This window comes from Herpailurus yagouaroundi, unplaced genomic scaffold (assembly GCF_014898765.1).
Source record: "Herpailurus yagouaroundi ecotype Mexico unplaced genomic scaffold, PumYag 250, whole genome shotgun sequence".
Classification (NCBI taxonomy): Eukaryota; Metazoa; Chordata; class Mammalia; order Carnivora; family Felidae; genus Herpailurus; species Herpailurus yagouaroundi.
This window is the reverse complement of record NW_024412467.1, coordinates 19,936,834-19,963,061: the sequence shown is the minus strand read 5'-3', so window position 1 is coordinate 19,963,061 and position 26,228 is coordinate 19,936,834. Positions and strand designations below refer to the sequence as shown.

Below are 26,228 nucleotides of genomic sequence, written 5' to 3'. Positions count from 1 at the left end.
CTCTCCTCTCCTCTCCTCTCCTCTCCTCTCCTCTCCTCTCCTCTCCTGTCTCCCTCTCTCCTGTTCCCCCCTTCTCTCCTGTTCTCTGTGTCCTCTTTCCCTCTGTTGGTCACTCTCAGGGTAGGAATGGCTACCTGGACACACAGGTGCTTTATCCAGGAGAACCTCTTCCCTTGCTTGGATTTAGTGCATCCCTGGGGCTGATATGGTAATAGGTTAGTGGTTTAGGGGCAGCTGATGTGAAGCTGCTCCTGCCTCCTTTCCTGCACAAACAGCACTGGACAGGAACCAGGATTTCCATCTCACTCATGCTGGAGTCCTGGTTCAATGACCCTGCCTATATATAAGTTTCCTCCAGGAACAGCATCCCCCATCTCTTTCTGGAAATAAAAATTAAAAGGAAAACTGACCCTGCAACTCTTTTAAAGGACACTTGCCCTGCCCAGGTCACTCAACTTGTGGCAGAGGCATTTTCATCACACTGCTTTTTAAGTCAACCCAGAAGATAGCCAACAAATAATGGCTATCACAGAAATAATGTCTAAAAGATTGGGGCACCTGCGTGGCTCTGTTGGTTGAACATCTGACTCTTGATTTCAGCTCAGGTCATGATCTCATGGTTGGTGAGTTTGAGCCCTGCATCGGGCTCTGCCTTGGTGTTGTAGAACCTGCTTGGGATTCTCTCTCTCTGCCCCTCCCCCACTAATGCTCTCTCTCCCTCTCTCAAAATAAATAAATAAACTTAAAAAAATAATGTCTAAAAGACGAAAAGGATTAGTTGCCTTTATACATCCAGTTTATTGGCAGCAGTGCAATTAAATTCTATCTTATGCTGTGGTTTGAGGGTTCCGCAGCTTGGAGGGGCTCCTCCTGAGCCCCTTCACAGGCACAGGGCATGGGTTCATAATGAAGCAGAGCACGCGGCCCTGCCCCCGAGGGAGCACCTGCCATGGGAGGGGGGGCCCCGCCCTGGTTATGCACCGGCACCTGATGCTACTGATTTTGTGTTCTCACAGCACTGACACACCTCTGGAGGAGCCCTCTGCTACCCCTCCATGCATTTGTTTCCTCTTCTGCCTGCAGACTCTACACACACTCATTTTCCCTCTGTCTCCTAAGGCCTCTTTCCTGGATGGTGCTGTGACAGACCACTGTGGGTGGTGCCTGAGTGGAAAGGCTCAAAGACACGTGATGACTTAAGCCTTCCTTGAAATGAAGGGCCTGGGCTCTCTGTCTCAATGGGTATGACGGGTCTGTGTTTGGATGAGCCGCCTAGGGTGACTCATGTCACGGTCCTCAAGTGCCATCCACACGGGTGCCAAGACTCAGTGACAGCCCCACTGAATGCTACAGGATAGTCATTAGCTTTATAAATGATTCACAGCAAGTGATTCATAAGACACAAGGAGTGCTACCTCCCCTCCCCCACCACCTTTAGGGGCATTTAAAGTATGCACAACTTGGTAAACTTTGATTATCACTTTAGAAGAATGAAGCTTAAGACCTGTGCTAACTCTTTTAATCACTTCAGGAAAAATGTTCTTCAGCAACTTGGGAAGGCCTCTAATCCCTGGGTAAGGCTCACAAATGGTGTCATACTCCAAGGACATGGATGGAGGTGTGGATTTCTGCTCATAGGGCAGGAAGGTGTCTCAGGATGTGGTTACAGATGCTGCCAGTGCTCCCTCAAAAGAGGGAGCAACTAGGTTGCTATATTTGTCTTCCATTCCCACCCATCCTCAGCCCTCCTCTGCCAAATTCCTTTGAACCACTTGGGCAGAGATTTCTGGTGGTAAATGGAGAGACAACATTAAAACTAGTAGCCAAACAGTCAAACTAACCCTATGGTGACAGAAGTCAGAAAGGTGGTTGTCTTGGTGGATGGGGGGTGGGAGGGTTATTGACTGGAAAAGACACGAGGATGGAACTTTTTGGGATTTTGGGAATCCTCTATGCCTTTATCTGACTAGTGGTTGCAAGGTGTATACATACATAAAAAGTCATCATCACCAAGCTGACATCTCAGTGTGTGCATTCTACAGTATACAGTTATACTCCATGAACAACATTACTGCCCCAACACAGGTGGGAGATGATCCCAGTGGTTTCCATTTCATGCCACGCCTGACCCACTTTATTCTGGAGACACTGAAATTCTATCTGTATCCATTACACATCTTTATCTTCCTCCACAAGTATGTTTATACCCATAGGTTATATTTATATCTGCAGCCACATCTATATATTTAAATCTGGAGAGGAGAGAAAAGTGTTCTATGTGTGTGTCTATATATAGGGCAGTTTACTTCTTTCAAAGAACAGGAGGAGCTTAGCTCACCCCTCCTCATGGTTTTTTGTTTTTTTTTTGTTTTTTTTTTGTTTTTGAGAGCAGGACATTCACACACACACACACACACTAAGCCTAGTTGTCTGATCAACCACCTTTCCTTCTCCCTTATCTGAGATGGTAAAACTGACCTTGATGATGAGCTTGGGGATCGCCAGCACGGTGGATTTCTGCTTGGCCAGAACGTCCCTGGTCTCACTGACACGCGCTGTGACAAAGAAGTGCAGGAACCCTTGCTCTAGCAGCTGGCTCATGTACTCGCCTGCTCTGATCAGCACTTCCTGTTTCTTGACTGGTGGGGGAGAAACAAACATACAGAGCATTAGGCCCGGAGTGAGACCTGCTTGACTTGCCCCAAGTGCCCCATCTTTCCCATACTAGCCCAGCATCCACCAGAAGCACAGCAAAGGTCAGGGGCAAATGGAACAGAGTCAATCAAGGACAAAACCTCCTGCTTCTCAGGTAAAACAGGAATGTGCTAGAAAATTTAATATTCAGTAAGCCTTACTAGAGAAAATGAGCCGATTTGCTCCCAACAGTGCTTTTGCTATTGTAGAAACGCAAAGCTGCGACAGAGATGTTTAAAGTCAAAGACCAAGGGGTTTTAACTGGGGCTGCTTTGAGCTGACCAAGGACAATATCAAGATGGCAGATGTGGAGTAGTGAAACCCAAGGCCACTTCATACAACAAGAAATATCTCATAGGCCATAGGACACCGTTAAGCAAAACTGTCAACTACTTAAACCCTCCCCTTGTAGTGCTCCACATTTTCTTTCCAGCCTTTTATGTACCAATCTGACATGATTTTTCTATTTAAGAGAAAGAAGCCTTTGAAACCAGTTTTTACCCTAGGCATTCAGCTGTCTCCCACCCCCTTTCTATTTGCAACTTAAAAGACCTCTGTGCCAAATCCTTGTTTCCTCAAGTCACTGCTGTTAGCTTTCAGGTGTTGAGGACAGGCCAGTGAGGAGGGCAATTGGAAAATGGGGGAGGGGTGGTCTGGGATCCCTTCTGCTCACCATCAGGGCTGAGGACAGGAATACTCTCCTGTGGTTCTGAGTAAAACAGTGAGGTTCTGTTTGGCAGCATTGCCAACTTTCTCTATCATTCTCATTTGCCACTGCCCAGGATTCAAGAGAGCAAAGGCCACTTTTGTGTTATCAGCTCAGCAGGCAGGCCCAACGGGGAAACGGGTGGCTCACGCCCCCATCCCCACTCCCAGAACACAGGCTCTGTAAAGGTTTATGGAATTGAACATCTCCACCACTGCTTCCCTGCCTTATGTCTGCCTTTGGCCCAAGCTTCCTTCTCCCTGTGGAAGTTATTGAAAGGAATGATTCCCATGCTCCACACTTGAAGTGCAAGGGACAGTCCCCAGTTGAAGAAATCTGAAATGAGGACAGGACTCTGTGTGGGGTGAGCCAGGGCACAGGGAAGGCCCCCTGACTTGTCATCCCACAGGCGAGGGTACATCAGGCCATGCTCATCATCTATGTCAAAGTCTCTTCATGGATGAGAAGGTGCTGTGATGGTCTTGAGCCTCTGACTGCAGTTCTCAATCCTGGCTGCAGATCACAATCACCTGCGGACATTTAAAAACCTGCCCTGCTGAGTCGCACCACAGACCAATTAAATCAGAGTTTGGGGGGCTGGGGCCCAGGCATTATTTTAAATGTTCCAGGACAGTTGACTTTAATGTGCAGTTGGGGTGGGGAGGCACTGCTCCAGCAACCCCCCAGAGGATCCCCACAGAATCAGCTCTATAGAAGCCTCAGGTTACCAGAAGGTATGGCCCTTCCAGTGCAGCTGCTTGCTGCTCAGTGTGGTCTGCAGCCCAGAAGCACAGCCGTCACCTGGTAGCTCATTAGAGAAGCAGGTTCTTTGAACCCACCCCAACTTACTGAATTAGGATCTGCATTTGAATAAGTGTCCATAGGACACATATTCAGCTTTGAGAAGCTCCCAGAGATAGGAAGGAGGTTCTAACAGAAGGGGTGGAGTTAGGGCAGAATTAGGGTGGACAGTCTCAATCTTAAAATGGAAAGTCCTGCACCCTGGAACCCATGCAATTCCTGGTAAGTTGGACAGGTTGGTCATTCTAGGCCAGTGGTTGTCAACTGGGGGTAACTTTGCCCCTAAGGGAATGATTAGTAATGTCTGGAGACATTTTTGGTTGTCACAACTGGGGATTGCTACCAACATCTAGTGGGTAGAGGCCAAGGATTCTGCAAAATATCCTATAATGCACACAATAGCCCCCACAACAGCCTGAAATGGTAGTGGTATCCGGGCTGAGAAACCCTCCTCTAGGCTATGCTGACTTACTAGAATGTATTGGTCCATCTCAGACAAGTACTAAACAGTGTGGCTAGGTTTTCTGGGCCAGTCCTATTCCATTTAGAATCAGCCTTTAGAATCTATGACCTTGGCTTGACCTTGGCCCTTGAATTCTGCTTTTTTGAATGACCCATTCATATTGCCTTCTTTGGGTCTGAGCCTGGATCCTACTTCCTCTATGGCTCCCCTGGTAATTAATTGTCCAGACACATAAGACTCCATCCCTTGACTGGCTACAACCTCAGATGAACACAAAGGGCCCCTTTTTCACTCCCCCAGATCTGGATGCATGCAGTGGCAAAATGGTATGCCTTGAAGAACATGCATTTTGTCTCTAGCTGCCTCCAGTAATAATAAAAAAAAAAATTGGACTCCTTCTAATTATTACTGGAGGGCTGTGTTTGACCACTGGGTTCCTTTAGGCAGGCGAGATGTGCCTGACTTCTTTCTACCAATCTTAACGGTGGCTTTGGCTACCTTTATAATGTTGGCACCAGGGCATTATTCTCTGGGGCTGGAACATTCTCTAAATCATAGCACTAAGGAAACTGGGCTGTGCTTCCAAGCCCCAGAGAACAGTGCTCCTGAAATAGTATGTTATATAAGTGCTGTGTTTTGCCACTGCACAAGAAATTGTTCTAGATAAAGTTTATTAAACGTGGCAAGAGAAAGAAGAATAGGTTTTCATTCTATGAGTGGTGGAGCTGGGATCCTGCCAATATCATTTACTGTGTCTGGGGAAAGCCAAGGGAGACACAGACAGGAGCTGCCTCATCTCTTTTTCCAAAAAGCAAAGAAAACTAAATATAGCCAAGTGGAAATGATAGCACCTTTGAAGGTACTGGAAGGTTTAACTTATTCAAATCTTCCAAGCTGATTCTAGCCCACACATTCTCTTTAATCATCAATCTGGAAAGTATGCCTCCCATTCTACTTGGAAAACTTTCTTTGTAACACAGCCTCCTGGGACTGTACTCTGACTTGCTTGATCAAGGTCTAGAGTCAAGTGGCATTTTGCAATATACTGCAATTTATTTTATCTTATTTTATACTATTTTATTTTGTTTTGTTTTATTTTATTTTATTTTATTGAAATTTATTTTAAATTGCAGTATGCAACCTATTGCCTACAGCCAATGCCACCTGGCCAGCTGTCCCTAGATCAATGACTGAGAGGGTTAATGGATCATGCCATTCTAGCCTACGAAATCATATAAGCTTCTTATCTCATAGGATTAGGGAGAAAAGGGGAAGAAGATGGAGCTCTTGGTCTCCCGTGAAGTAGGAAAAGGATGGTGCATAGTTAAACCTGAGTGAGATCATGCCTCATTTCTGCTCAAAACCCTCTATGGGCTCCTGCACTCACTTGGAATCAAAGCTAAAGTCCTCACAAGGGTTCACAGTTCTTTACATAATCTACACCCACCACTCTTCTCTGGCCACCTTTGCTCCCAACTCCAGCTTCCTACCTACTTGTTGAACACATCAGACATGCTCTGGCCTCAGGGCCTTTGCATTCACAGTTTTTTTTTTTCTGGCTGCAAAGCTTGCTCCTTTCCTTCTGTCAGGTTTCTGTTAAATATTACCTGGTTAGAGAGGTTTTCCCTGGTCACCCTACCCACACAGCATCCCCTTCATCCCTCACCCTGCTTTACCCTGTTTTATATTTTCCTATTATATGCATAATCATACTATATAGTACTTGTTTGTTTATTGTTCACTCCCTTAAGACCACAAATTCCATGAGGGTAGGCACTTCTGTTGTGCTCACTGCTGTGCCTCCAAAGCAGTATCTAGACATTCAGCATGAAATAAAGGTTTGGGGAATGAATCTACAACCCTGTGATGTGGGTGGTATTGTTCCCAGGAACAGAAGAGCTCTGATCAGATCACTTAAGTAACTTGCCTCAGGACACACAGCTGGTAGGTGAGGTAGTCTCGATTTATCTAAATCTCTATTTACCTAATTTCAAGATCCAGTTTCTGTAAACTCCACTGTGTCTGCCTGTTCTAACCAATTGGGATGCCTGTTCTCTTGAGTCCTTTATACTGACTACTCTTTTCATTAATAATTACCTTCCCTACCTCGAGAGATATAGGAAAAGTGCTAGATCTCCCAGTTTTACCCCCCACCGCCCCCAAATACTATGGTGATTTCCTAATTGTTAGCCACATTATTACAGCTATGGAATAGCTCAGTCTTGGAATTAGGATTTTTCAGAACAGTTCCCCACTTTCCTGGGGCTATCTTTCTAAAGCCTCAGAAGGGTATATTCACAGCGGCTTGGGACAACTGGTGAATCTAGAAAGCTTGAAAACAATTGGGTGTATGAGTTGGTTGTCTGGGGTTGGGGGTGCATATTAGTCTTGCTTGCCTCCATGTTGTAAAAACTTATTATTTGTTCACCTTTAATTTTTTTGTTTTCTTTTTCTGGGCCATAAGTCAGGTCAACAGAAATCTAGTGCCTTGAAGCGTTCAGGTCCTTTCTAGCCTGCTCTAATTCGACATGCTTGGCCTAGAGACCAGGTTTTCCTGGTTAACTGATTCTACCAGTCATGTGACCAACTTTTGTGCCCCCTAAATACTAGTACCCCAAGAAATGGGTACTATTCAAGACTGGTTGAAATTGCAACCTCCAATGCAAGCTGGAGCCTGTCCAGCCCAATCCTGCTTAAAATATTCTGAACTTTTACAGTGAAGGAGATGCTTTGGAAGGCCATGCATTTGAGGGAGGCTGGCTAGGATCAAGGATGAGAAAGAGATCCCAGAAGAGGCTCCTGGACAGCACATCCTGGGTCTCTAGCATCCTCTCTCAAGGGTGGGCTCATCGCTGTCCCTATACATCAGCAGATGAGTTTTCAGAAATGGCCTGTCTGCAGAGCTTAGATCTCCTGCCTCCTAAATGGTAAAGCAAAACACATCATTCTTACTGGGGTAGTCTGCAAAACTTTACCTGACTCAGGGAGAGTTACCAGTGGGTGGCCTGCTGTCTGACACCTGTGCATCACAAACTTCCCGGGGCACTAAAATCCCTTTGGGATCTTGTTAAAATGTAGATCCTGGTTTGACAGATGTGGGGTAGGGCCTAAGGGTCTGCATTTCCAACCACCTCCCAGAGGATGCTGATGTTTCAGGTCCTCGACCCACACTTCAAGTAGCAAGAAATTACATTTAATTCTCATGACTCATGGGGCTCTAGGCTTTGAAAATTTTGGTGTTCTCTTCTTTTTTTTTAAATTTTTAAATATTTATTGACAGAGAGTGAGAGTGACAGAGAGAGAGAGAGAGTGAGAGAGAGAAATAAAGAACCCTAAGCAGGCTCCTTGTTACCAGCCCAAAGCCTGATGTGGGGCTTGAACTCACAAACTGTGAGATCATGACCTGAGCTGAAATCAAGAGTTGGAGGCTTAACTGACTGAGCAAATCAGGCACCCCTCAGTATTCACTTCTATGCATGAGAGGTGAAGGTGACATTTGAGGCCCCCCTGGGAGAAAGGGATTCTCCCATGTGGTTCATGCTCCTGAGCTCTGGGACAGGATTTTAACTTTGGAAGTTATTAATGAGTGATACCACCAAGACAGACAGGGAGGCAGAGAACAATTCCCAAGGAAAAGAGCCCCCTCATTAGCTTACAGGACATGGGCTCCAGCGTCACTTCAAATGTCTCCTTCTTGAATTCTGTCTTGGAGACTCCCGTGTAGAAGACAATGTTGCCTGAGAGATAGGCTGAGAGGGTGTAACGGTTGGGGCTGTTGTTCTGGAAGGTGATGGTGAGCTTGAAGTCTCTTCCCAGCACGGCTTTCTCCACTTCAAAATCCATGTCCACGTCAGACCTTGGTTTGACAATGCCTTCTGTGTTGAGGGACTTTTTAGCCCCATACATCAGTGCAGTTTCTAGAGCCAGCCTCTCTTCTTCTTGCCCTAGGAAAGAGGCAGAGATAATCATAGGAAAAAAATAAATGCAATCCATCAAAGAGAAATTAATAAACACACAGTGTTGTCCTTGCTGGGTAGCCTCCATAAGCCACACAACTGCCCTTCAAGACAGGTGTGTCACCATTATTCCTATGTTACCAATTCTGCAAAGTCAGAGTTCTGGTCTGCCCAGGCTGCTGAGTTAGGTGGCATGACCAGGGCTTACCTGCAAGGGGGATGCTAACAGACTTGCTCTAAGGGCTGTTTCCCCAGTGCTGCTACTACAGGGTTCAGCAGGTAGAGTGGCACAATCTACCTCTTCTCAAATAGTGGCATCAATTTGCTTCTCTCCCCAAATCCTAGCTAGAATTTGGGGATCTCTAAGTAAAGATTTTGGCAATAGCTACATCTAACCACTCCAGCTGGTGCTATACGAGTTTTCTCCTATTCATGGATCTTTCTGGTAAGACCTGTAGTCCTCATCTCTCTTTCCAGTTGGGTCTCTCCCCTTTGCTCCTGCTGAGCTGACCCCTGGGCAGCTGCCATTCTGCCCTCTACTCCTTCCCCTGTTGCCATGTGGCCCCAAAAGAGTGCAGAGATCACTTTTCCCAAGCAGTGCATGGCCCCATCCACTCAGACATGACCAATTGTTAACAAGCCTTCCCTGCCAAAGGGCTCTAAGACCAATCTACCGTGGGGAGCACTGGGTTCTCTAGTGCTTCTGGATGTTCACTGTGTTCGTTAGAGCCTGTCAGAGGTTCTGAGATTGAGCCCTAAGGTGAGGAGACTTATTTAACCAAGACTTCCCAAATTCATCTGACACTGAACACATTTGTTTTGAGGGACACCTATTGGCATCTGGTGGTGCACCATATTTTCTAATGCAGTTTGAGATGTGTGTGCTGTTTTTAGGTAAATGTCTTCTGTTGGGATTTCCAAGGTGGAGGGGGAGGAGATGAAGGTGGGGGTGGGGCAGGGAGGAAAAGGGGTAAGTTCTGGAAGAATCAAACAATAGCTTTGTGCAGGTGTGGAAGCAAAACATACAGGTACTTGTACAGGCTTGTACAACATACAAGCCTCAGGGTTTGCTCCTCTTGGCTCAGCTGGGCTGATATTTCCTTACAGAGCCCTGGACAAAATGCTTGGCTTGAGGGGACAGGGCTTGAGGAGGTATGGAAAGATAGTCATTATTCTCTTTACCACCTGACTACCTTTGGGTGTATCTTTGTGCATCGTGGAAGACACAGAGGCAAATTCTTTGACTTGTGAAAACTAGTCATGGAAATGTTTAGCAAAAAAAAAAAAAAAAAATCACTTTGAAATAAAAATGCAAACTTTTAAATTCATTAATTTTTTAAAATTATATTTTAACGTATATTCATTTTTGAGAAACAGAGTGCGAGTTGGGGAGGGACAGAGAGACAGGGAGACATGCAGGCTCCAGGCTCTGAGCTGTCAGCACAGAGCCCGATGCAGGGCTCAAACTCCTGAATGGTGAGATCATGACCTGAGCTGAAGTCAAAGGTTTAACAAACTGGGCCATCCAGGTGCCTCTAAATTTGTTAACTTTAAAATAATGTCTTCTATCTTAGTAATGAGATGCAATGCAGATGAAGAAGCCAATAACAATATCTACCACTGATAACGATGTGACAGGTATTATGTTTAAGTGTGTGCTCGGCACTGTCTCATTTACTCCTCAGACAACTCTACAAGGCATGCACTATTGTTACTACCCATGTCCTTATTTGTAAAAAACAAAAAAAAGGGTGCCTTCATCAGAGGATTGTTAGGAGGTTAGAGGGAGTATGCGCATGAGAATCAGCAGCTACCAGTACTTTGCAAAGACAGAAAATGACAATAGGTGTTGCAAACAAGCTTGAGTGTGGTGTGTGTGTGTGTGTGTGTGTGTGTGTGTGTGTGTTAACAATTTCTCTCATTGTCAAGATTGCAAGAATGTGCCAGGAACAACTGGTCTAGGACAAGCATTGGCTAGCACACATGCTTACAGATCAATAAGAGGGAGATAATAATAAGGGGAATGAGGGGCCATGAAAAGGAAAGTTCAGGGAAATGTTTTAGCAGAGAGCACCTGGCAAACAGCTCCTCGAGAGAGCATTACTGATTACTGCTTTGGATGGCCACCAGATATGCATTTAGGCAAAATGCAGGAGGGGAACCCCAGCAGCGGGGGCCTGGTCAGAGAGTGCCACCTTGGTGGGGAGAGAGGCTGAGCTGGTCCCAATGAGGAGAAGGGGCTGCGGAAGTCTTGTGGTGAGCCACGAGAGACTTTCTATAGGGTCATGGACAGAGGTGCCTCTGGCCCCCCTCTAAGGATCAGCCGGCCCTGTGAGCGGGAAGCCAGGCCCACATAGGAGGCAGGGACGTCAGGGTCTCCCCAGAGCACTGCAGAATCCCCGTCTCTCTGCGGTTGTGCTTTATGATCTGACATCTTCCATAATTCAGGGCCATGAATTCAGTGCCGTGGGAGAATGATCTAAAGCCAGATTACATTTTTTGAGATTCCTCTGTGGCCTCCAGGAGCAAGGTCAAAAGCAGCTTTCCATTAGCTCAGATATAATGAAAGCCCCCTTTTATGTCTGTGGAAGTTTCTTCTCATTGTTCAGGTGTTAGCTCAGATGTCCCCTTCTCAGAGAGCACCCCCCTCCATTACCCTGTGTAACGTGTCCCCAAACCCAGCTCTCTCAGCTCTCACTGACACATTACCTGGTTTTCTGTCCTTTTCCCAGTACTTGACTCTGCATGACATTATTTTCCCCACTAGAACCCATCTACATGTCCCCAGGACCTACGATCCATCCTGGAACAGAGGCTCTGAAGGATGGAGAAGCACATTGGAGAGGCACATTGCTTTTATCCAGAGACAAAACTTTCACCTTTATGATAGATACTAAATAGTCCAGTTTGGGACATGTGATGTGCATGTAAGTTCACCTGTGAAAGTGTCACCTGCCTTACCATTCATTTGATGATTTGGTGCGAGTTGAGCCACTCTAACGTCCAGGCACTGTACCAGGCTCCGAAGAGAAGCACAGCCCTTCCCTCACAGGTCTTGGACACAAGTGCAGAGAGATCACTGTACATGTGTCCATCACAGACTCTGGGGCAGACATTTGCGTGTGGGGCAGTAACATGGGGGAGAGACTCAACACCTCCTGGGGGCCGGGAAGTCTTCTCAGAAGGGTTTTTCTTTCCACAGTAAGAGCAAGGGCATGAAGACAGTGGCAGCCTGGCTCTGTGGATGACTGTCAGTAGATCTCCTGGCTGCTGCTTGGGATGTCTGTGGATGTGGTCGGGAGGTGCAGCGAGGGTGCCCTAAAGGCAACTAGCAGAGGTTTGGCGAGCTCTTACTGGAATGCCCTTCAGGCAACAGGGGAGAGGAAGGGCTTTTAAGCAGCAGACTCAAATTTATATTTTAGATATGTCACTTTGGCAGCAATGCATGCATTAGACAGAAGGAAAGAGGATGTGGGGGGAAGGTGGAATTGGGAAGCTCCCGCAGGTAGCTGGGAGAAAAATACTCAAAGCCCGAGCTAAGAGTAGTAGTATTGTGATAATGATAGAACTACTGGCAGGAGCAGAAACTGACTCTTACTGGACACTTATTCTGAATCAGGCACTATGCTAAGGGCTTTCCACACCTGATGCCTTTAAATTCTCAGAGCGTGGCCATGGTATAGAGATAGGACAGGAGGTGAATTTGAACTATTTCAAAGGGGACATTTAGAAGGTTTGCTGCTTGACTACATTGCTAAATCTTGGGTGGGGGTGGGGACTGTGTTCTCTTCACTGGGGTCGGGAGTGGGGGAAACATCTGGGCAACGGAGGAGTGAGAGAAGGTGGCATACGGGAAGGGCCTGTTTCAGGTTTCTAAGGGAGACTTAAGTGAATGTGGAGTTGAACAGAGAAGCTGGGCCAAGGACACAGACTGGGCTGGGGGCGATTGGTAGATATGCAAATGTTAACATCAGCCTTGGAGAAAGAATGTAAAGTGGGTAGGAATGAAGCCCAAGGGTTGAGCCTAGACTAAGTAACCTTCAGAGATAGGGGAAAAAAGAGGAGTTTAGAGTTGCAGAAGGGGATAGAAGAAAGAGTCAGGTAAGCTGGGATGGAACCAGAGTGGAACAAAGAAAGGGAAGAGAGAATTTCAAGATCCAGGGCTGAGCAGTGGTGTCAAAAGGCACAGGAAGCTGAGGCAAGCAGGGATCTGCAAACATTTGTTTCACTTCGTGATCAGGGGGTCTTGGCAGACTTGGGAAGAGGAACTTCAAGATTCTGCTGCCAGTAGCAGAACTGAGGTATGCTAGGCACGAAATGAAAAGAAAAGGCCCCTGATAGGGCGTCAAGGGCGGGCAGCTCTTCCAAGATGTCTGGCCATGGAGGCCAAGAGGAAGAAAGAACAGGGTATGTTCAGTGGGGGATATATTGCTGAAAAAGAATTTCGTAACTTTTTTTTAAAGGCAGGTGACACTTGATCCTGCTTAAATGCAAATGGGAAGGAGCTAACAGGGAAGGAGAGACAAAAATACAAATGACAGAGGGAATAATTGATGGAAGAAAAAGGAAATGGGATCCAGACACCATCATAAAAGAAGATAGATTGCCACACAAGTTTTAAGAATTCTGGTTTTCAAAATTTTATAGTTTCCTAATCTTATATATTTGAAAAGAGGTATAAAATTAATATTAAGCTTTAGTTCATCCAAGTGAAAAATGATCTTTCCACAATTTAGTTAATTAAAATAGTTAATTCCTAAATCTGGTAATAATTTCTATCTGTTTTTATTCATCTCCACATTTTAGTGGCCACATTCAGCATTTATGGAGAGAGAAATTATATGAGAGATTCAATAATGAGAATCAGAGTGACAAATGCATGACCATGGATGCCAGCAGCCTTTCCTAGGGGCCCGTGGCGATGTCTATAATCACTCAGTCTTTCCCGCCGGATCCCGGCACAGTCTCTGCATCCTTCTGTAACTAGCATCCAACTTGGTCATTCCTAAAGTCAGAATTTAAAATGCATCTGCCATTCTTGAGTAAGAGGCTAATTAACCTCCTGGGATCAAACTCCAGCCCAGAAGCAGGATGGGGAGTCTCTTACAGCTCTCTGTGAAGATCTAGGGGTTCTTCTGCTTGGACCAGACCCCCACACCGCCCACCTCCCTGAGCCTTGCCTTCTTGCCAAATTCTGGAAGCCTGACCGTCAGAGGTCTTTCTCATTCAGAGTTGGGACATTTTATTTCTTTTAATCTTGTGTCCACCCCTGGTCAAGCCCCTGACTCTGCTGTGGAGTTTTTTTCTTTTTCTGGGGGGGGGAGGGGGTCCTTTCTTTTTTGACATCTGACCCTGATTTGGCTTTCACTGCCACCTCCATAGATGACAGCTAATGAAAATGGTGCTCTGCTGTGTGGTTTACACAAGACAGCTGGTTGTCTGGATGGCTCCCTGCAGGGTTGCCTCTTGCTCTCAACACTGTCTGCTCAGGACTTCTTCCACACCAGGAGTTTATCTACAGTCCCTACTGGGCTGCCTTTTCCTGGAGAACTCTCTCCTCATGTTTCAGCTGGCCGATTCCTGTTTATCCTTCTGTCTCAGTGAGCCCATCACTAATGTCCTCCAGGATCCTGAGTCTGGCTTGGAAGTCCCCTCTCTGTCTGCCCCTGTTCCAGACACCTGCTGCATAACTCAGTGAGGGCTTGCTTCCGCTAATCTCTCCAGCTAGACTGTGCATCTTGTTCCTACATAGTGCTGGGAATATGGTGGATGGTTAATAGCAAGTTGTTGAATGAATGAGCGAATAAATGTGTGTATACTGCAGCTAGTTTCTTTCTCTTTTTCTATGGACTTTTAGTTTTCCTTTCCCGGCCTCTTTGCCTGTAACTCTATTACAAGAGGGCATTACTTGTTTGTTTGGTTTCATTGTACTCAGGGTTGAAAAAAACTCTCATTTCAGGAAAAAGCCAAAAAGAAAAAAAAAACCCAACTTTGTATCGATGTTGTGCAATGGATGATAACCAATAGAAGAGAAGAATGAACCATTTCAGAAATGCAGCAAAATCTCACTAGTTCAGATGACAAAAATCCTGAATTTCTAATACAATGCATGAGAGTTCTCAATTCAGCAAGCTATCTCTTTATAGTGCAAATTGCTTTTTAAAATAAGAGCAGAGAGACTGTCTAAAATATTTAAAACAAATTCTGCACTTCTTAGCACTTCAGGAATACTGATGAATATTTAGGTATATGCTAATTACTTGTCATTTCTATCCATTCAGTAAAATAAATGCCACTCCTAAGAACCTCTGCTGGTGAATCATTTGTAAAATATACTCCACATTCTCCATCAAGGCACCCAAGCTCCTCTACCTCCTCTCTACTCCTGACCTTGGGTGGCTTTGTCTCCAGTCACTACGCATTCTGAACTGATGGCTTAGTAATGTCTTCAGGACACTAAACACACACTACTTCACACCTCCACGCCTTTAGTCATTGATGTTCCCACTGCCTGGAAGCTCTTGTCTATATTTCTTTAATTGTGGTCTGTGACTTTTCTTATCCTAGTCTGCTTTTTCTGGATCTCCTGGTTGGACAGAGTGTCCTCCTTCTTTGTTCCCCAAGTTCCTTCTGCATGATGATCCAATCACTTTTCCAGGAATGGAAACTGGGTCCTGCTCACCATGGGGATCCCTGCCACCAAACCCAATTCCAGACATAGAGTAGGCACCTGGTACTGATTGAAATGGACTTGAACTCAACGGCTCCATTTGAAACCACCTACACAATAACATTAACATTATTTTATAACTGAAACCTAATGGGCCTGAATTAGTGAGATTACACTGTCCTGTTAATATTGTATTATCTGTCTCAAGGGACTTTTGTGATAATTCAGTGGGACAATGTATGTGAAAATAGTTTGTAAAGTACTAAACAAATGTGAATGGTTGTTTAAATTTCTGTAATTGAACTAAAATGATACTAGTTAGACAATGTTTTCTATTATTGGAAGTTAAGATTCTTTCATGTTTTTGTGCGCAAGAATACATTCTATATATTGTATGAAAATAGACATGACTTTAAACCAAATCATTTTCACAGGCCACGTGAAAGGGAATTTTGCTCAGAGCAAACAAACAAAGAGAACTACAAGGAAAATTGTGGATGTGGTGTGTTTACCTCATGAGAGTTTATAGTTCATTTTGCAGGACACATTTCATAGTGACAGTGGGGAAGTACCAAACAAGCTTGGGCAAAGAAATCTTCATTCAGTGGCAGTAAGTTACCTTCTTGGAATTTGTAGGTATCAGTAATATCCCTTATGCCATCTCCTCCAACTTCTTTGGTCACAATTAATTTCCCAATGTGGGTGGTATCAACGTTTTCAACCACATGAGTGCCATCTTTCTTGACTGTAATGTAAATGAGATCACTGTTGACCTAAAAACAGGAGAGGAGAGCATTAGCCATCATTCAATGTCCTTGTCACCAAAATCTCTCTCAGGGTTGCAGTCATCTGGGATCCCTACAGTTGACATGTTCCTTTCTTCAACAACATTGGATTCACAGGGCTGGACTCATTTTAAAATGAATCTCAAGGGCAGTCTAGCTTCCATTAGCCACCAGGTGTCATAAGTTAAGAGTATCTGGACTATTGATTGTTCAAGCATCAACCATTTCTTTCTTCCCTTTTTCTTCCTGGTGAATCCCACCTCCTCAGAATGAGCCAAAAGCACCAAGCCTGTTCCTTGCTTTCCCAGACTGCTTTTAAGCCAGCCGTGGCTATGTGACCTACTGCCAGGAAGAAGAGGAAGTCTGCTGGGTGGCTTCTGGGAAGGATTCTCCTCCATTATAAAGGAGAGAGTTTGCCCTTTCCTTCTGGCTTTTGCATGTTTTCACAAGCTTGGAGCTTCTGTAGCCACCCTGGGACAGTGAAGAGAAATACCGCCAACAATACAAAGATGGCCAAGTAGAAAGATAAGAAGCACATGAGGGCTTAGCAGTGCTGTTAAATATCTGAGCCAACCTTGGGACTGCTTCCTTTAGGATTGAGAGAAAATTATAATTAAATTCCTCTTGTTTAAGTCATTTTAATTCTGTTACTTGCAGCCAAAAGCATTTTAATTGAAAAATGATATTAGGCCATCAGGAAAAATTCAGGTAATTTTCTAGTGGTTCAGCAACTACACCATGTTATTTGTGGTGTTTGGAAACAGCATCTTGGGGCCATGCTGGCTGACCCCCAAACTCTTCTGACATTCTGCCTTATACTCTACCTTTCAGAAACAATGTCTAAAGCTGTGCCTGAAGGCTGATTCCCACAGTGTCTCTTTTTATATTCTTTACAACCACTTTCTTGGGATCCCATTTACTAGCATGGGAGTGGGTAGGAAATACCAACTATGGTGCACTGTCAGGAGCTCCAGCTGAAAACAGTCCCTGATGTGTTCACAAAATGCTTTCTGAGCTGCAGATTCCTACTCTTTCAAATAGGGCGATAATAGAACCTTCCTCAGGGTGGTTGCCAGAATTAACTAAAAAAATGTCTGTAAATTACTTATCATAGGGCCTGGAGTGGATCAAACAGTCAATAAATAATAATAATAATATCATAAATTAATATATAAGTAGCACTGCCCAAATACTGTAGTGCTATAGTCTTAAACATGGACAAAATACATTTGGTAACTGACTGCCCTTGTAGGATTTACTTTCTAATAAAGGAGATTCTGTGCATTAGAATCACCTGGGGAACTTTTAAAAAAATAGATGCCCAATCAAGGAGGTCTTGGGTGGGACCCTAAATCTATTATTTTTTTATATTTAATTTTTTAAATTTTATTTTAGGGAGAGAGAGAGCAAGCAGAGGAGGGGGAGGAGGAGGAGAGAGAGAGAGAGAGCAAGCGAGAGAGAATACTAAGCAGGCTCCATGCTCCCACAGCCCTGGGATCATGACCTGAGTCAAAATCAAGAGCCAGAATCTCAACTGACTGAGCCACCCAGGTGATCCTACATCTATTATTTTTAAAAGAAGTTCTGAAATATTGTCTTGGACAACCAGACCTGAGCACCCCAGCAATATGGTACAATAAGTACCTTGTGGGGGAACGTCTAAGATACCATGGGAGCACCTGGGGCAGTGGGGTGGGCCAGGGTGGGCGTGGTTAGGAAGTAACAGCCAAGTTGAAAGCTGGAAGATGTATAGGAATTAGCAAGCTAAATGCTCTCATGTTAAGTGTTCATAGCCAAACAACCAAAACTCACAAAAGAACACAAGGAAATTTTGGGAGGGAATGGCCATGTGTATTTCCTTCATTGTGGGAAGGGTGTCACATGTGTATGGGTATGTCTGAACTCATCAAGATGCATATGTAAAATGTGTGCAATCTTTTATATTAATCATACCCCAAGAAAGCTAAAGAGAATAAAGCAAAAAGAAGAAGAAGAAGAAGAAGAAGAAGAAGAAGAAGAAGAAGAAGAAAACAGAATGGAGAGAGGAAGGTTGTGACAGATAGAGAGATTGGCCACTGCCAGGATATCTGAGGGTATTTGAGAGACACACTGGATCAGCTGCAAGAACCTTGGGTTCTGATCTGGAATGCGTACTTTTAGAAACTTACATTCCTGCTTCTATAAAATGAAAATAATTATACTTGTTCTGCCAATTTCATAAGAACGTTTTAGTGAGATAGGATCTATGTGAGCATGGCATATAAACTTTAAAATTGAGTAAAAATATAATGGTTCTTATTAGGTAATGTGGAACTTGATGATAGAACCCTAACTTTCCAAATTGAGGTTAAGAAGAACAACTTTTTGCTGCTTTCTCACAAAATGCTCTGAATTTACATGAAATCTGACCTCTACTAAGGAGAAAACAAGTAGCCATCATTTACTGAATAACCATGAGGTTTCAGGGACACTTACAAATTATGTAATTGAAACCTCACAACCATAGACATCTGATAATAATATATATTATTATCCCTATTTTACAGATGAGGCTGCTAAGTGGGTCAAGAAGCTATCAGCAAAGTGTGTGTAGTCACATAGTTGGTTCCTGCTAGAGAATGAAAATCCTGGGCTGGCCCACAGCCTGTTCCCTAACCTTCAACCTGGGCTTGCCCATTCCCTGACCTTCATCGTGCATTGCCTTTTCCACATGCTCCTGCCAGACCACGAGTGCTGCCATGAGATGGTGAGATGGTTTCATGCCTGGGGTTCAGGTGGTTCCATGGGCCTCAGATGTCTGAGGGGTGATAAATGGTGGCCTTGTTCTTTAGCAGAATAACCATGGCTTCACAGCACCAGCCATAGAATGTGAAAGGCCAAAATATGAAATCAGAAATAGGCAATGACAGAGCAGACACCTAAGGAATATTTATCATTTGGGGGGGGGGGAGTTAAGGAAACTAAATGAGCTTCCTGAGAATTTTGGCTTTCCCTCTGGAGGATACCATACAAGCCCAAACAGCTCCCTCCTCCACTTGCTAATTATAGCAACAATGCTGATAAATATCCTCTTAATAACAGCCCTTACAACAGTTTAGTTTTCCAGTGAGACAAGGCTAAATATGAAAGTGGCTAACTCATTGTTTCCTCTGGAGTATAGAGCTTAGGAAATTTATGTGGGCTAAAATCTCAGGCCAGCCCAGCAGTACTGTCCCTTGTGGAGAGAGGAGAGGAGAAACCCACATATGAAATGGCTATTGCATATGTATGTCGGGGGAGTGTGGAGGGAAAGTATTCTTTCCAATCGACATTAGCAAGCTTTCTTTTTGGTTTCAGCCACCAGTGTAATGGTCCTCCATTTCGGCTGCATATGAGCCCCCGAGTGCTTAAGAGAGTACCGGTGATAACCTAGGGGCACCTGAGTGGCTCAGTTAGTTGACCATCCAGCTTTTGGTTTTGGCTCAGGTCGTGATCTCACAGTTTATGAGCTCCAAGTATAGCTCCAAGCAGACAGGGCAGAGCCTGCTTGGAATTTTCTCTTTCTCCTTCTCTCTCTGCTCCTCCCCTTCTCTCTCTCTCTCTCTCTCAAAATAAATAAATAAACTTAAGAAAAAGTACCAGTGATAGGCCCCCATCCAAGGCCAATTGCATGTCTGTGGTAGACTGTTATAAATACAGGTGATGCTGAAAAAATATTGGACCTACACTGTATGACTTTAGGCAAATTACTCAATATCTCTGAGCTTGGGTTTAAAATTCCCATTCTTGCAGGGCTGAAAGGTAGATTAGTACTGCTAGAGAGAGTCCTATGTTTAAGGGTAATTTCTTTTGAATGGAAAGGAGTCTTAGTGGCCTTCTAGTCCTATCCCTACATGTGAAGGGATGTGGTTATGCAGAATGTGGGCATCCCACCGTGAAACCCAGTGCTGGTTTCAGCACACCACACCTTTGCCTCCTTGTCACACAGGCACTTCCTAGTCAGCCTCTGCTGAGGTGCTGAGCCCCAGGGACTCAGCAAAGGTGGGCTGGGGCAGCTGGCTAAGGGTCCCCTCTCTACAAACTTCTGCTTGTGCCCGTGGAATGTGAGCATATGTCTACTGCTGGCAGAAGCTACAATTTTTACCAATAAGGATAGAAACTCTTTTTAGGGTCTAGGAAAATTTGCTTTGTTCACTCACTTCCAAGTAGAGATAACTACAAAATAGGCTGTGCAGAAAAAGTGATGCTCCTCTAGGGGCATATGGAGGCACTGGGTACCTGCTTGGTTGGAGAGCCTTTCTGGCACAATTGTCATCCGTCTACCCTGTGCTTGCCATTCCTTCAGCCTGTAAGGGTCGGCTACATGTTCAGGCACCTGTGTGTGCTCCCTGCTGCCCCATCCCTGGGTCTCATCTCCCACCAGGACTTGCCAGCACCTGAGGGCACCATCTGGATCCTATCACTCTGAGACTGTTCTCAGCAGTGTACTCTGCATCAGATTTTGTTAGCTTGCTGGCTTGGTTCACTGACCCAACCATCCATCCATCCATCCATCCATCCATCATTCATTCAACAAGTATTTATTCATGACTACAATGTGCTAGAACTTGCTTTCAGTGATGAGGATACGTTTGTGGAGCTTATATTCTAGAAGGGAGAGAAGGAATAATACTAAGGCAGGATAGAAGGATAAAAGGGCAGGAGGTGAGATTTTAGGTGGGGTTGGGGTGGGGGGAGTGAAGGCCTTTTTGAGAAGGTGACCTGTGCAGAGACCTGGATACAGCAAGGGGTCAGGCATGCAAAGTGTGGTGGAGGCTGGGGAGGGCTTTCCTAGCAAAAGGAACGGTATATATAAAGACTCAGAAACAAGAGTATGTTTGCATGTTGCCAGAAGAGCAAGGTCAAGATGGCTGGAAGGAAATGAGGAAGGGATAGGGGTGGCAGGAAAGCCAGCGGCCAGATCACACAGAATCTTATAAAGACTTATTATGCAAAATTTTATTATAACAGTGGTGGAAATCCATTAGAAGGTTGGGGGCAAGGGAGTGATGTGTTTTATTTACAATTTTAAAGGACAATTCTGGCTGATTTATGGAGAATAGACAGGAGAGGGGTAAGAAAGCAGAAGGGAGGTGGGCTAGGGGTCAAGTTCATAGAGCTCAGTGTTGTACAGAGCCCAAAGGGTTACAATGGGGATCACAGACCTGGGTGGACACATGGTGTTTTTGGAAGATATTTCCAGCAAGATGCATGAGGAAGATTAAGAAGAGAAGCCAATCTGATTCCCAAATCATATATGGTAGTTGAATAAATAGAGAAATTATTTTAGATCCAAATAGGAGCCCTAAGAATGGACTAACAAGTGGTAGTGAAATAACCTTGAGTTGAGAACTGCTGACCAAGAGCAAGGGAAGATGCTACGTAGCTTCTGAGCAATGGAGCAGTTATCCTGGCCCCGGGGGACAAGCTGTCATTGCTGCAAACATCAGCTCAGTGCCAGGGAGGGAAGGGGGAGTGTGCATGTGCAGGAATGTGCATGCATGTGCAAGTTTGGGATGGAATGGTGTGAAGGGGAGGACAGAGACAGTAAGAAGCTAAGATAGAAGCGAAGCAGCAACTCCCAAGCATTCAGTGAACATGGGAACTCAGGAGGGGACTCTGGACTTAGGACTGCTCTGCTCTCTCCCTTTAGAAGCTGTAGGCCACCACGAGTGAGGGAGAGAAAAGGCAGATGGGCTTCTAAAACAGAGGCCTTCTCAGAGCATGAGAAGGGAGGAGGGCAGAGAAGTGGGCATGGCATCAAGCCCTGGAAGAAATCCAGACACATGAAGAATACATTTCTACAATGGAGGAGGAGAGGGAAAGGGGCAGAGGTGGAATGCTTCCCATGCACATGCCTCTTTTTTTATTTTTTTCAATTTGAGTACAGTTGACACACGATATTACATAAGTTTCAGGTGTACAACACAGTGATTCAACTTCTCTATACGCTATGCTGCGCTCACAAGTGTAGCTCCCATCTGTCCCGCACAGTGCTATTACAACATCATTGACTACATTCCCTGTGCTGTGCCTTTCATCCCTGTGGTTTGTTCTAAAACTGGAAGCCTGTATCCTCTGCTCCCCTTCACTTCTTATTTTGGATTCTGCTTTCACTGAAGGAGACCATGGCTCTGAGAAGATCAAAACACGTCAGCGAACATGATGTTTAATCCAGCCCGGAAGTGAGTAAGGAATGACCAAGAAAGTCAGCGAAGCGAGAGGCAAGAAAAGGCAAACTCGGCCGACCGCCTGGGGTGTCAACAGGCAGGCTTCCGCAGCCAGCGGATGGAAAAGGGAAGGAAGGATGTAGCATGAACCTGAGTCACGGACACTCTCATTAAAGTTAAATACGATGCCCCCCATGCGGTCCTACTCTGGGTACCCTTGAGAAAATATTCCTCACACACTTTGAACAGCTTGAGTGTCTCTTATAAATGGCTCAGCCCTGGGGCTCAGCCCGTGCCAAAGCAACAAATTGTATGCTCTGTCAGACAAGTCTGCAGTGGCTGAGAGAAGAGTAATTATGATCTGTGAATCCCGATGACACGCATAACACCCCGATCTATATTTAATAATAGCAAAAAGCGTTTGCATTAACAGCTATTAGGCAATGCACTCTTGGAGAGAGGTCTCCTTCTTTGCAGCAATAAAGCACAATAAAAATATGAAAACAAGTCTTTGTGAATTTTAGAGTGATTTCCCATTAAGAGGTTCTCCCAGCATCGTAAATTATCAGTTGGCAGCTGGGGAGGTTGGGAGAAATCTTCAAATCCCAAAGTGAAATCCAGGGGATGAAATTCTAAATATGGTCTGCCTGTTTCCCCCAGGCTTCTAGCAACTGCAATGGTAGTTTCCGTGGAAGAAATACTGTTCCCTTTGCGTATTTCAAATGCCCGATCTTGTTGTCTAAATATTCACACTTCCTAATGTTTACTTCCTAAATGTTTACTTCCTAAACATTTCTGGATGCTGCCTCCACTTTCCCTGCTCTGCTGTTGTCATTTGGGGGGTTCAGGCCCCTGCCTTCTCAGGTGGGAATGGAGAAAGCACAGCCTCCCAGCTCCCCTTCCCCCACCCCTCCGGGGCACCACCTTCAAGTCCAGGCTCCTTCGGGCTTATGTCTCTCCCCTGTGGTGGAGGGGAGTAACCATTTCTGAGGATATAAAGTCCCCACTTTTGTGAGTCTGCACAGCTTATAATTTCCCATACACACCATCCTGATGCTCAATTTGTCCCCTCTGCCTAAAATTCTTTCCTTCCTCTGGCATCTTTCTTACCCCCTTGGCCTCCGTGTGTTCCCACAATGCTCTGCTCATCCACTGTGGCTATCACACAGGTGTCATTATTGTCTGCCCTCATATCACCCTCCCTCCCTGGACCATGTCGTATGGTCTTTACTGTCCTACTCAGTTCCTGACCCATATTTCTCAACTAACAAATCTGCATGTATTAAATATAGATCATTTATCACCCACATTGCTTATCCGACAATTAGTTCCACAGTCTCTTGTATTACTGTTATTTAACTTTTGATGTGCCTTGTGTACTGTCACCTCCCATCAAGAATCTATATTCTTTTTTTTTTTTTTAATTTTTTTTTTCAACTTTTTTTTTTTTTTTTATTTATTTTTGGGACAGAGAGAGACAGAGCATGAACGGGGGAGGGGCAGAGAGAGAGGGAGACACAGAATCGGAAACAGGCTCCAGGCTCCGAGCCATCAGCCCAGAGCCTGACGCGGGGCTCGAACTCACGGACCGCGAGATCGTGACCTGGCTGAAGTCGGACGCTTAACCGACTGCGCCACCCAGGCGCCCCAAGAATCTATATTCTTAATGGAAGAGGTTTCTGAATTCCCCACAGGACAGTGCCTGCCACATATTTACAACAGGTATTTATTCATTCCTGAGTAGTAATAGAGTGTGATGGTTACTGGCATGAGCACAAGTACCTGCCTGGCTTTAGATCTTAGCATTATTATTCATTAGTTCAATGAATGTAGAAAGGTTACTTAACCACTCTGCCTCAATTTTCTTTTCTGTAAAATGGGAAGAATCATAGTACTGATTTTATTTTATTTTACTTAAATGTTTATTTATTTATTTTGAGAGAGAGTAAGTGGGGAAGGGGCAGAGAGAGAGGGAGAGAGAGAATCCCAAGCAGGTTCTGCACTGTCAGTACACAGCCCGATAAGAGGCTTGAACTACAAACTGTGAGATCACGACCTGAATGGAGATGAAGAATTGGATGCTTAACCTACTGAGCCACCTAGGCACTCCCATAATACCAACTTTAAAGGGTGACCAAGAGCCTCAAATGGTAGGCAAAGTGATTACATAGTAAGAACTCAGTATACAACAGACATTACTCCACTGAGTTTATTGGTGAAACTATACTCTGGGCAAATCCTGCCTCTCAGCCTGTCACATGTTTCTCTGCTCTCTACTCCCTGCCCTCAGCAGCCTCCCAGCCTTCTCCTTTACCAACACCTCTTATATTTAATTTGAATTTTAGAGATCTCCTTGGAGTAATCTCCAACAACCTCATCTGCTTCTAGTCCCCATCCACATCTTCCAGAATTTCAGACCCTTCACCAAAGTGTCCCCATCAACCCATTAAGTGTGCTGCCTCCAGGCTGCCTTTCCCTCCCCTCCATATTACAGCAACTTGGCTCTCCCTCCCTGTGGACGGAGGATGGCCTGGAGTGGCAGAAAATGGGTTGCAGTTCCCAGACTAAGACCATGTCTGGCGTGCATTTGATTTTGTTTTTACATGAATAGCTATGTTAGTCTGGGAGTAAAGCAGTATGCTCTGAAATTTCAATTCATGGACTGTCTCTACCAATCTTTAGCTGAAAGATTCACTTAGCCACTTAATTTCTTAGGAGCAGTTGATACCTATTTCATGGGCATGAAAAACTAAGGTAAGGTTAGTAATGCAATTGCTTTTCAAGGAGAACATCTTAGAATATCAAAGAAAGAAAAAAGTTAAGTAACAACTGCATTTTGATTTAAGAGCCTAGAGGTTGGAATCATGTCTAGTTAACTTTGTAGACATGAAACACATGCCATGTACCTGAGAAATTTAGAAGTAACAACCTGGTGTATTATTTTTCAAGTGTTAACAGGTTGGGTAAGAAAGCACTTTTCTACAGTTTTTCACTTACCTCTGCAAAAACAAAGGGTGCATCAAACTGGAAGCAAATATGACCGTGCTTAATGGCTTGAACAGAGGCTGGACCACACCGATACATCCCTGCATCACATAGAGGAAGGTAAGTATGAGTTTGTCATCTTCAATTCTGTCCAGACGCAGATACAGGCTCTGTAGAGGCAAGTGTTCCCAACTTCATTGCTGAATTAGCCCAAATACTTCCCATGGTCAGAGAGGGCAAATGACCAACATGTGTAATCAAGATGGCTTTGTTGGAAATGCCTCCTCAAAAAAAAAAAAAAAAAATTGAAGCCATGAGAAGTGTACAGGGTATCACTATTTCTGTGTCTGTTCTTCCACCTACAACACATACTCAAGTGTGTTTGTACCGAGCTGTTTGCCTACATAGGATTGATCCTTTTACAACCAACTGGTGTTTGGAATGTTGGAAAGGGTAATGTGTCCCTAGTGGTTGTGTTGTTATTTGTTTTGATTCTTGGTTTTTGGTTTTGGACATTATAGACATATGTCAAGTGTTAAGTAGGGAAATTTGGACATTAACCACACATGTTGATCAATGCCCAACATGCATTCAGGAAGTTAGTAGGTATATGAATACTTTGATAAAGTTCCTTATTTTATTTTTAAGTATTTCTTTTTTTTTTTTCAACGTTTATTTATTTTTGGGACAGAGAGAGACAGAGCATGAATCGGGGAGGGGCAGAGAGAGAGGGAGACACAGAATCGGAAACAGGCTCCAGGCTCTGAGCCATCAGCCCAGAGCCCGACGCGGGGCTCGAACTCACGGACCGCGAGATCGTGACCTGGCTGAAGTCAGACGCTTAACCGACTGCGCCACCCAGGCGCCCCTAAAGTTCCTTATTTTAACCAGCTAACTCTAGTTAATAAGAAATTAACTGCCATTAGTCATTTCTGATGTCTCCTCATGATATATAATCCAGAACACCAGAAAGTGTTGAA

The 26,228-nt window shown here is 44.7% G+C and overlaps 1 protein-coding gene across 2 annotated transcripts in view; it reads right to left on the bottom strand.

Annotated features, from left to right (window-relative positions):
• F13A1 (coagulation factor XIII A chain) overlaps window positions 1-26,228 on the bottom strand; it is a 163,328-nt gene that overhangs the window by 20,353 nt on the left and 116,747 nt on the right. For both annotated transcript variants that reach the window (XM_040460663.1, XM_040460664.1), the window contains exons 10-13: window positions 25,261-25,349; window positions 15,910-16,063; window positions 8,321-8,608; window positions 2,479-2,639 (exon numbers count right to left, since the gene is read on the bottom strand). In XM_040460663.1, coding sequence (XP_040316597.1) covers window positions 2,479-2,639; window positions 8,321-8,608; window positions 15,910-16,063; window positions 25,261-25,349 — 692 coding nt within the window. The remainder of the gene's footprint in view (window positions 1-2,478; window positions 2,640-8,320; window positions 8,609-15,909; window positions 16,064-25,260; window positions 25,350-26,228) is intronic.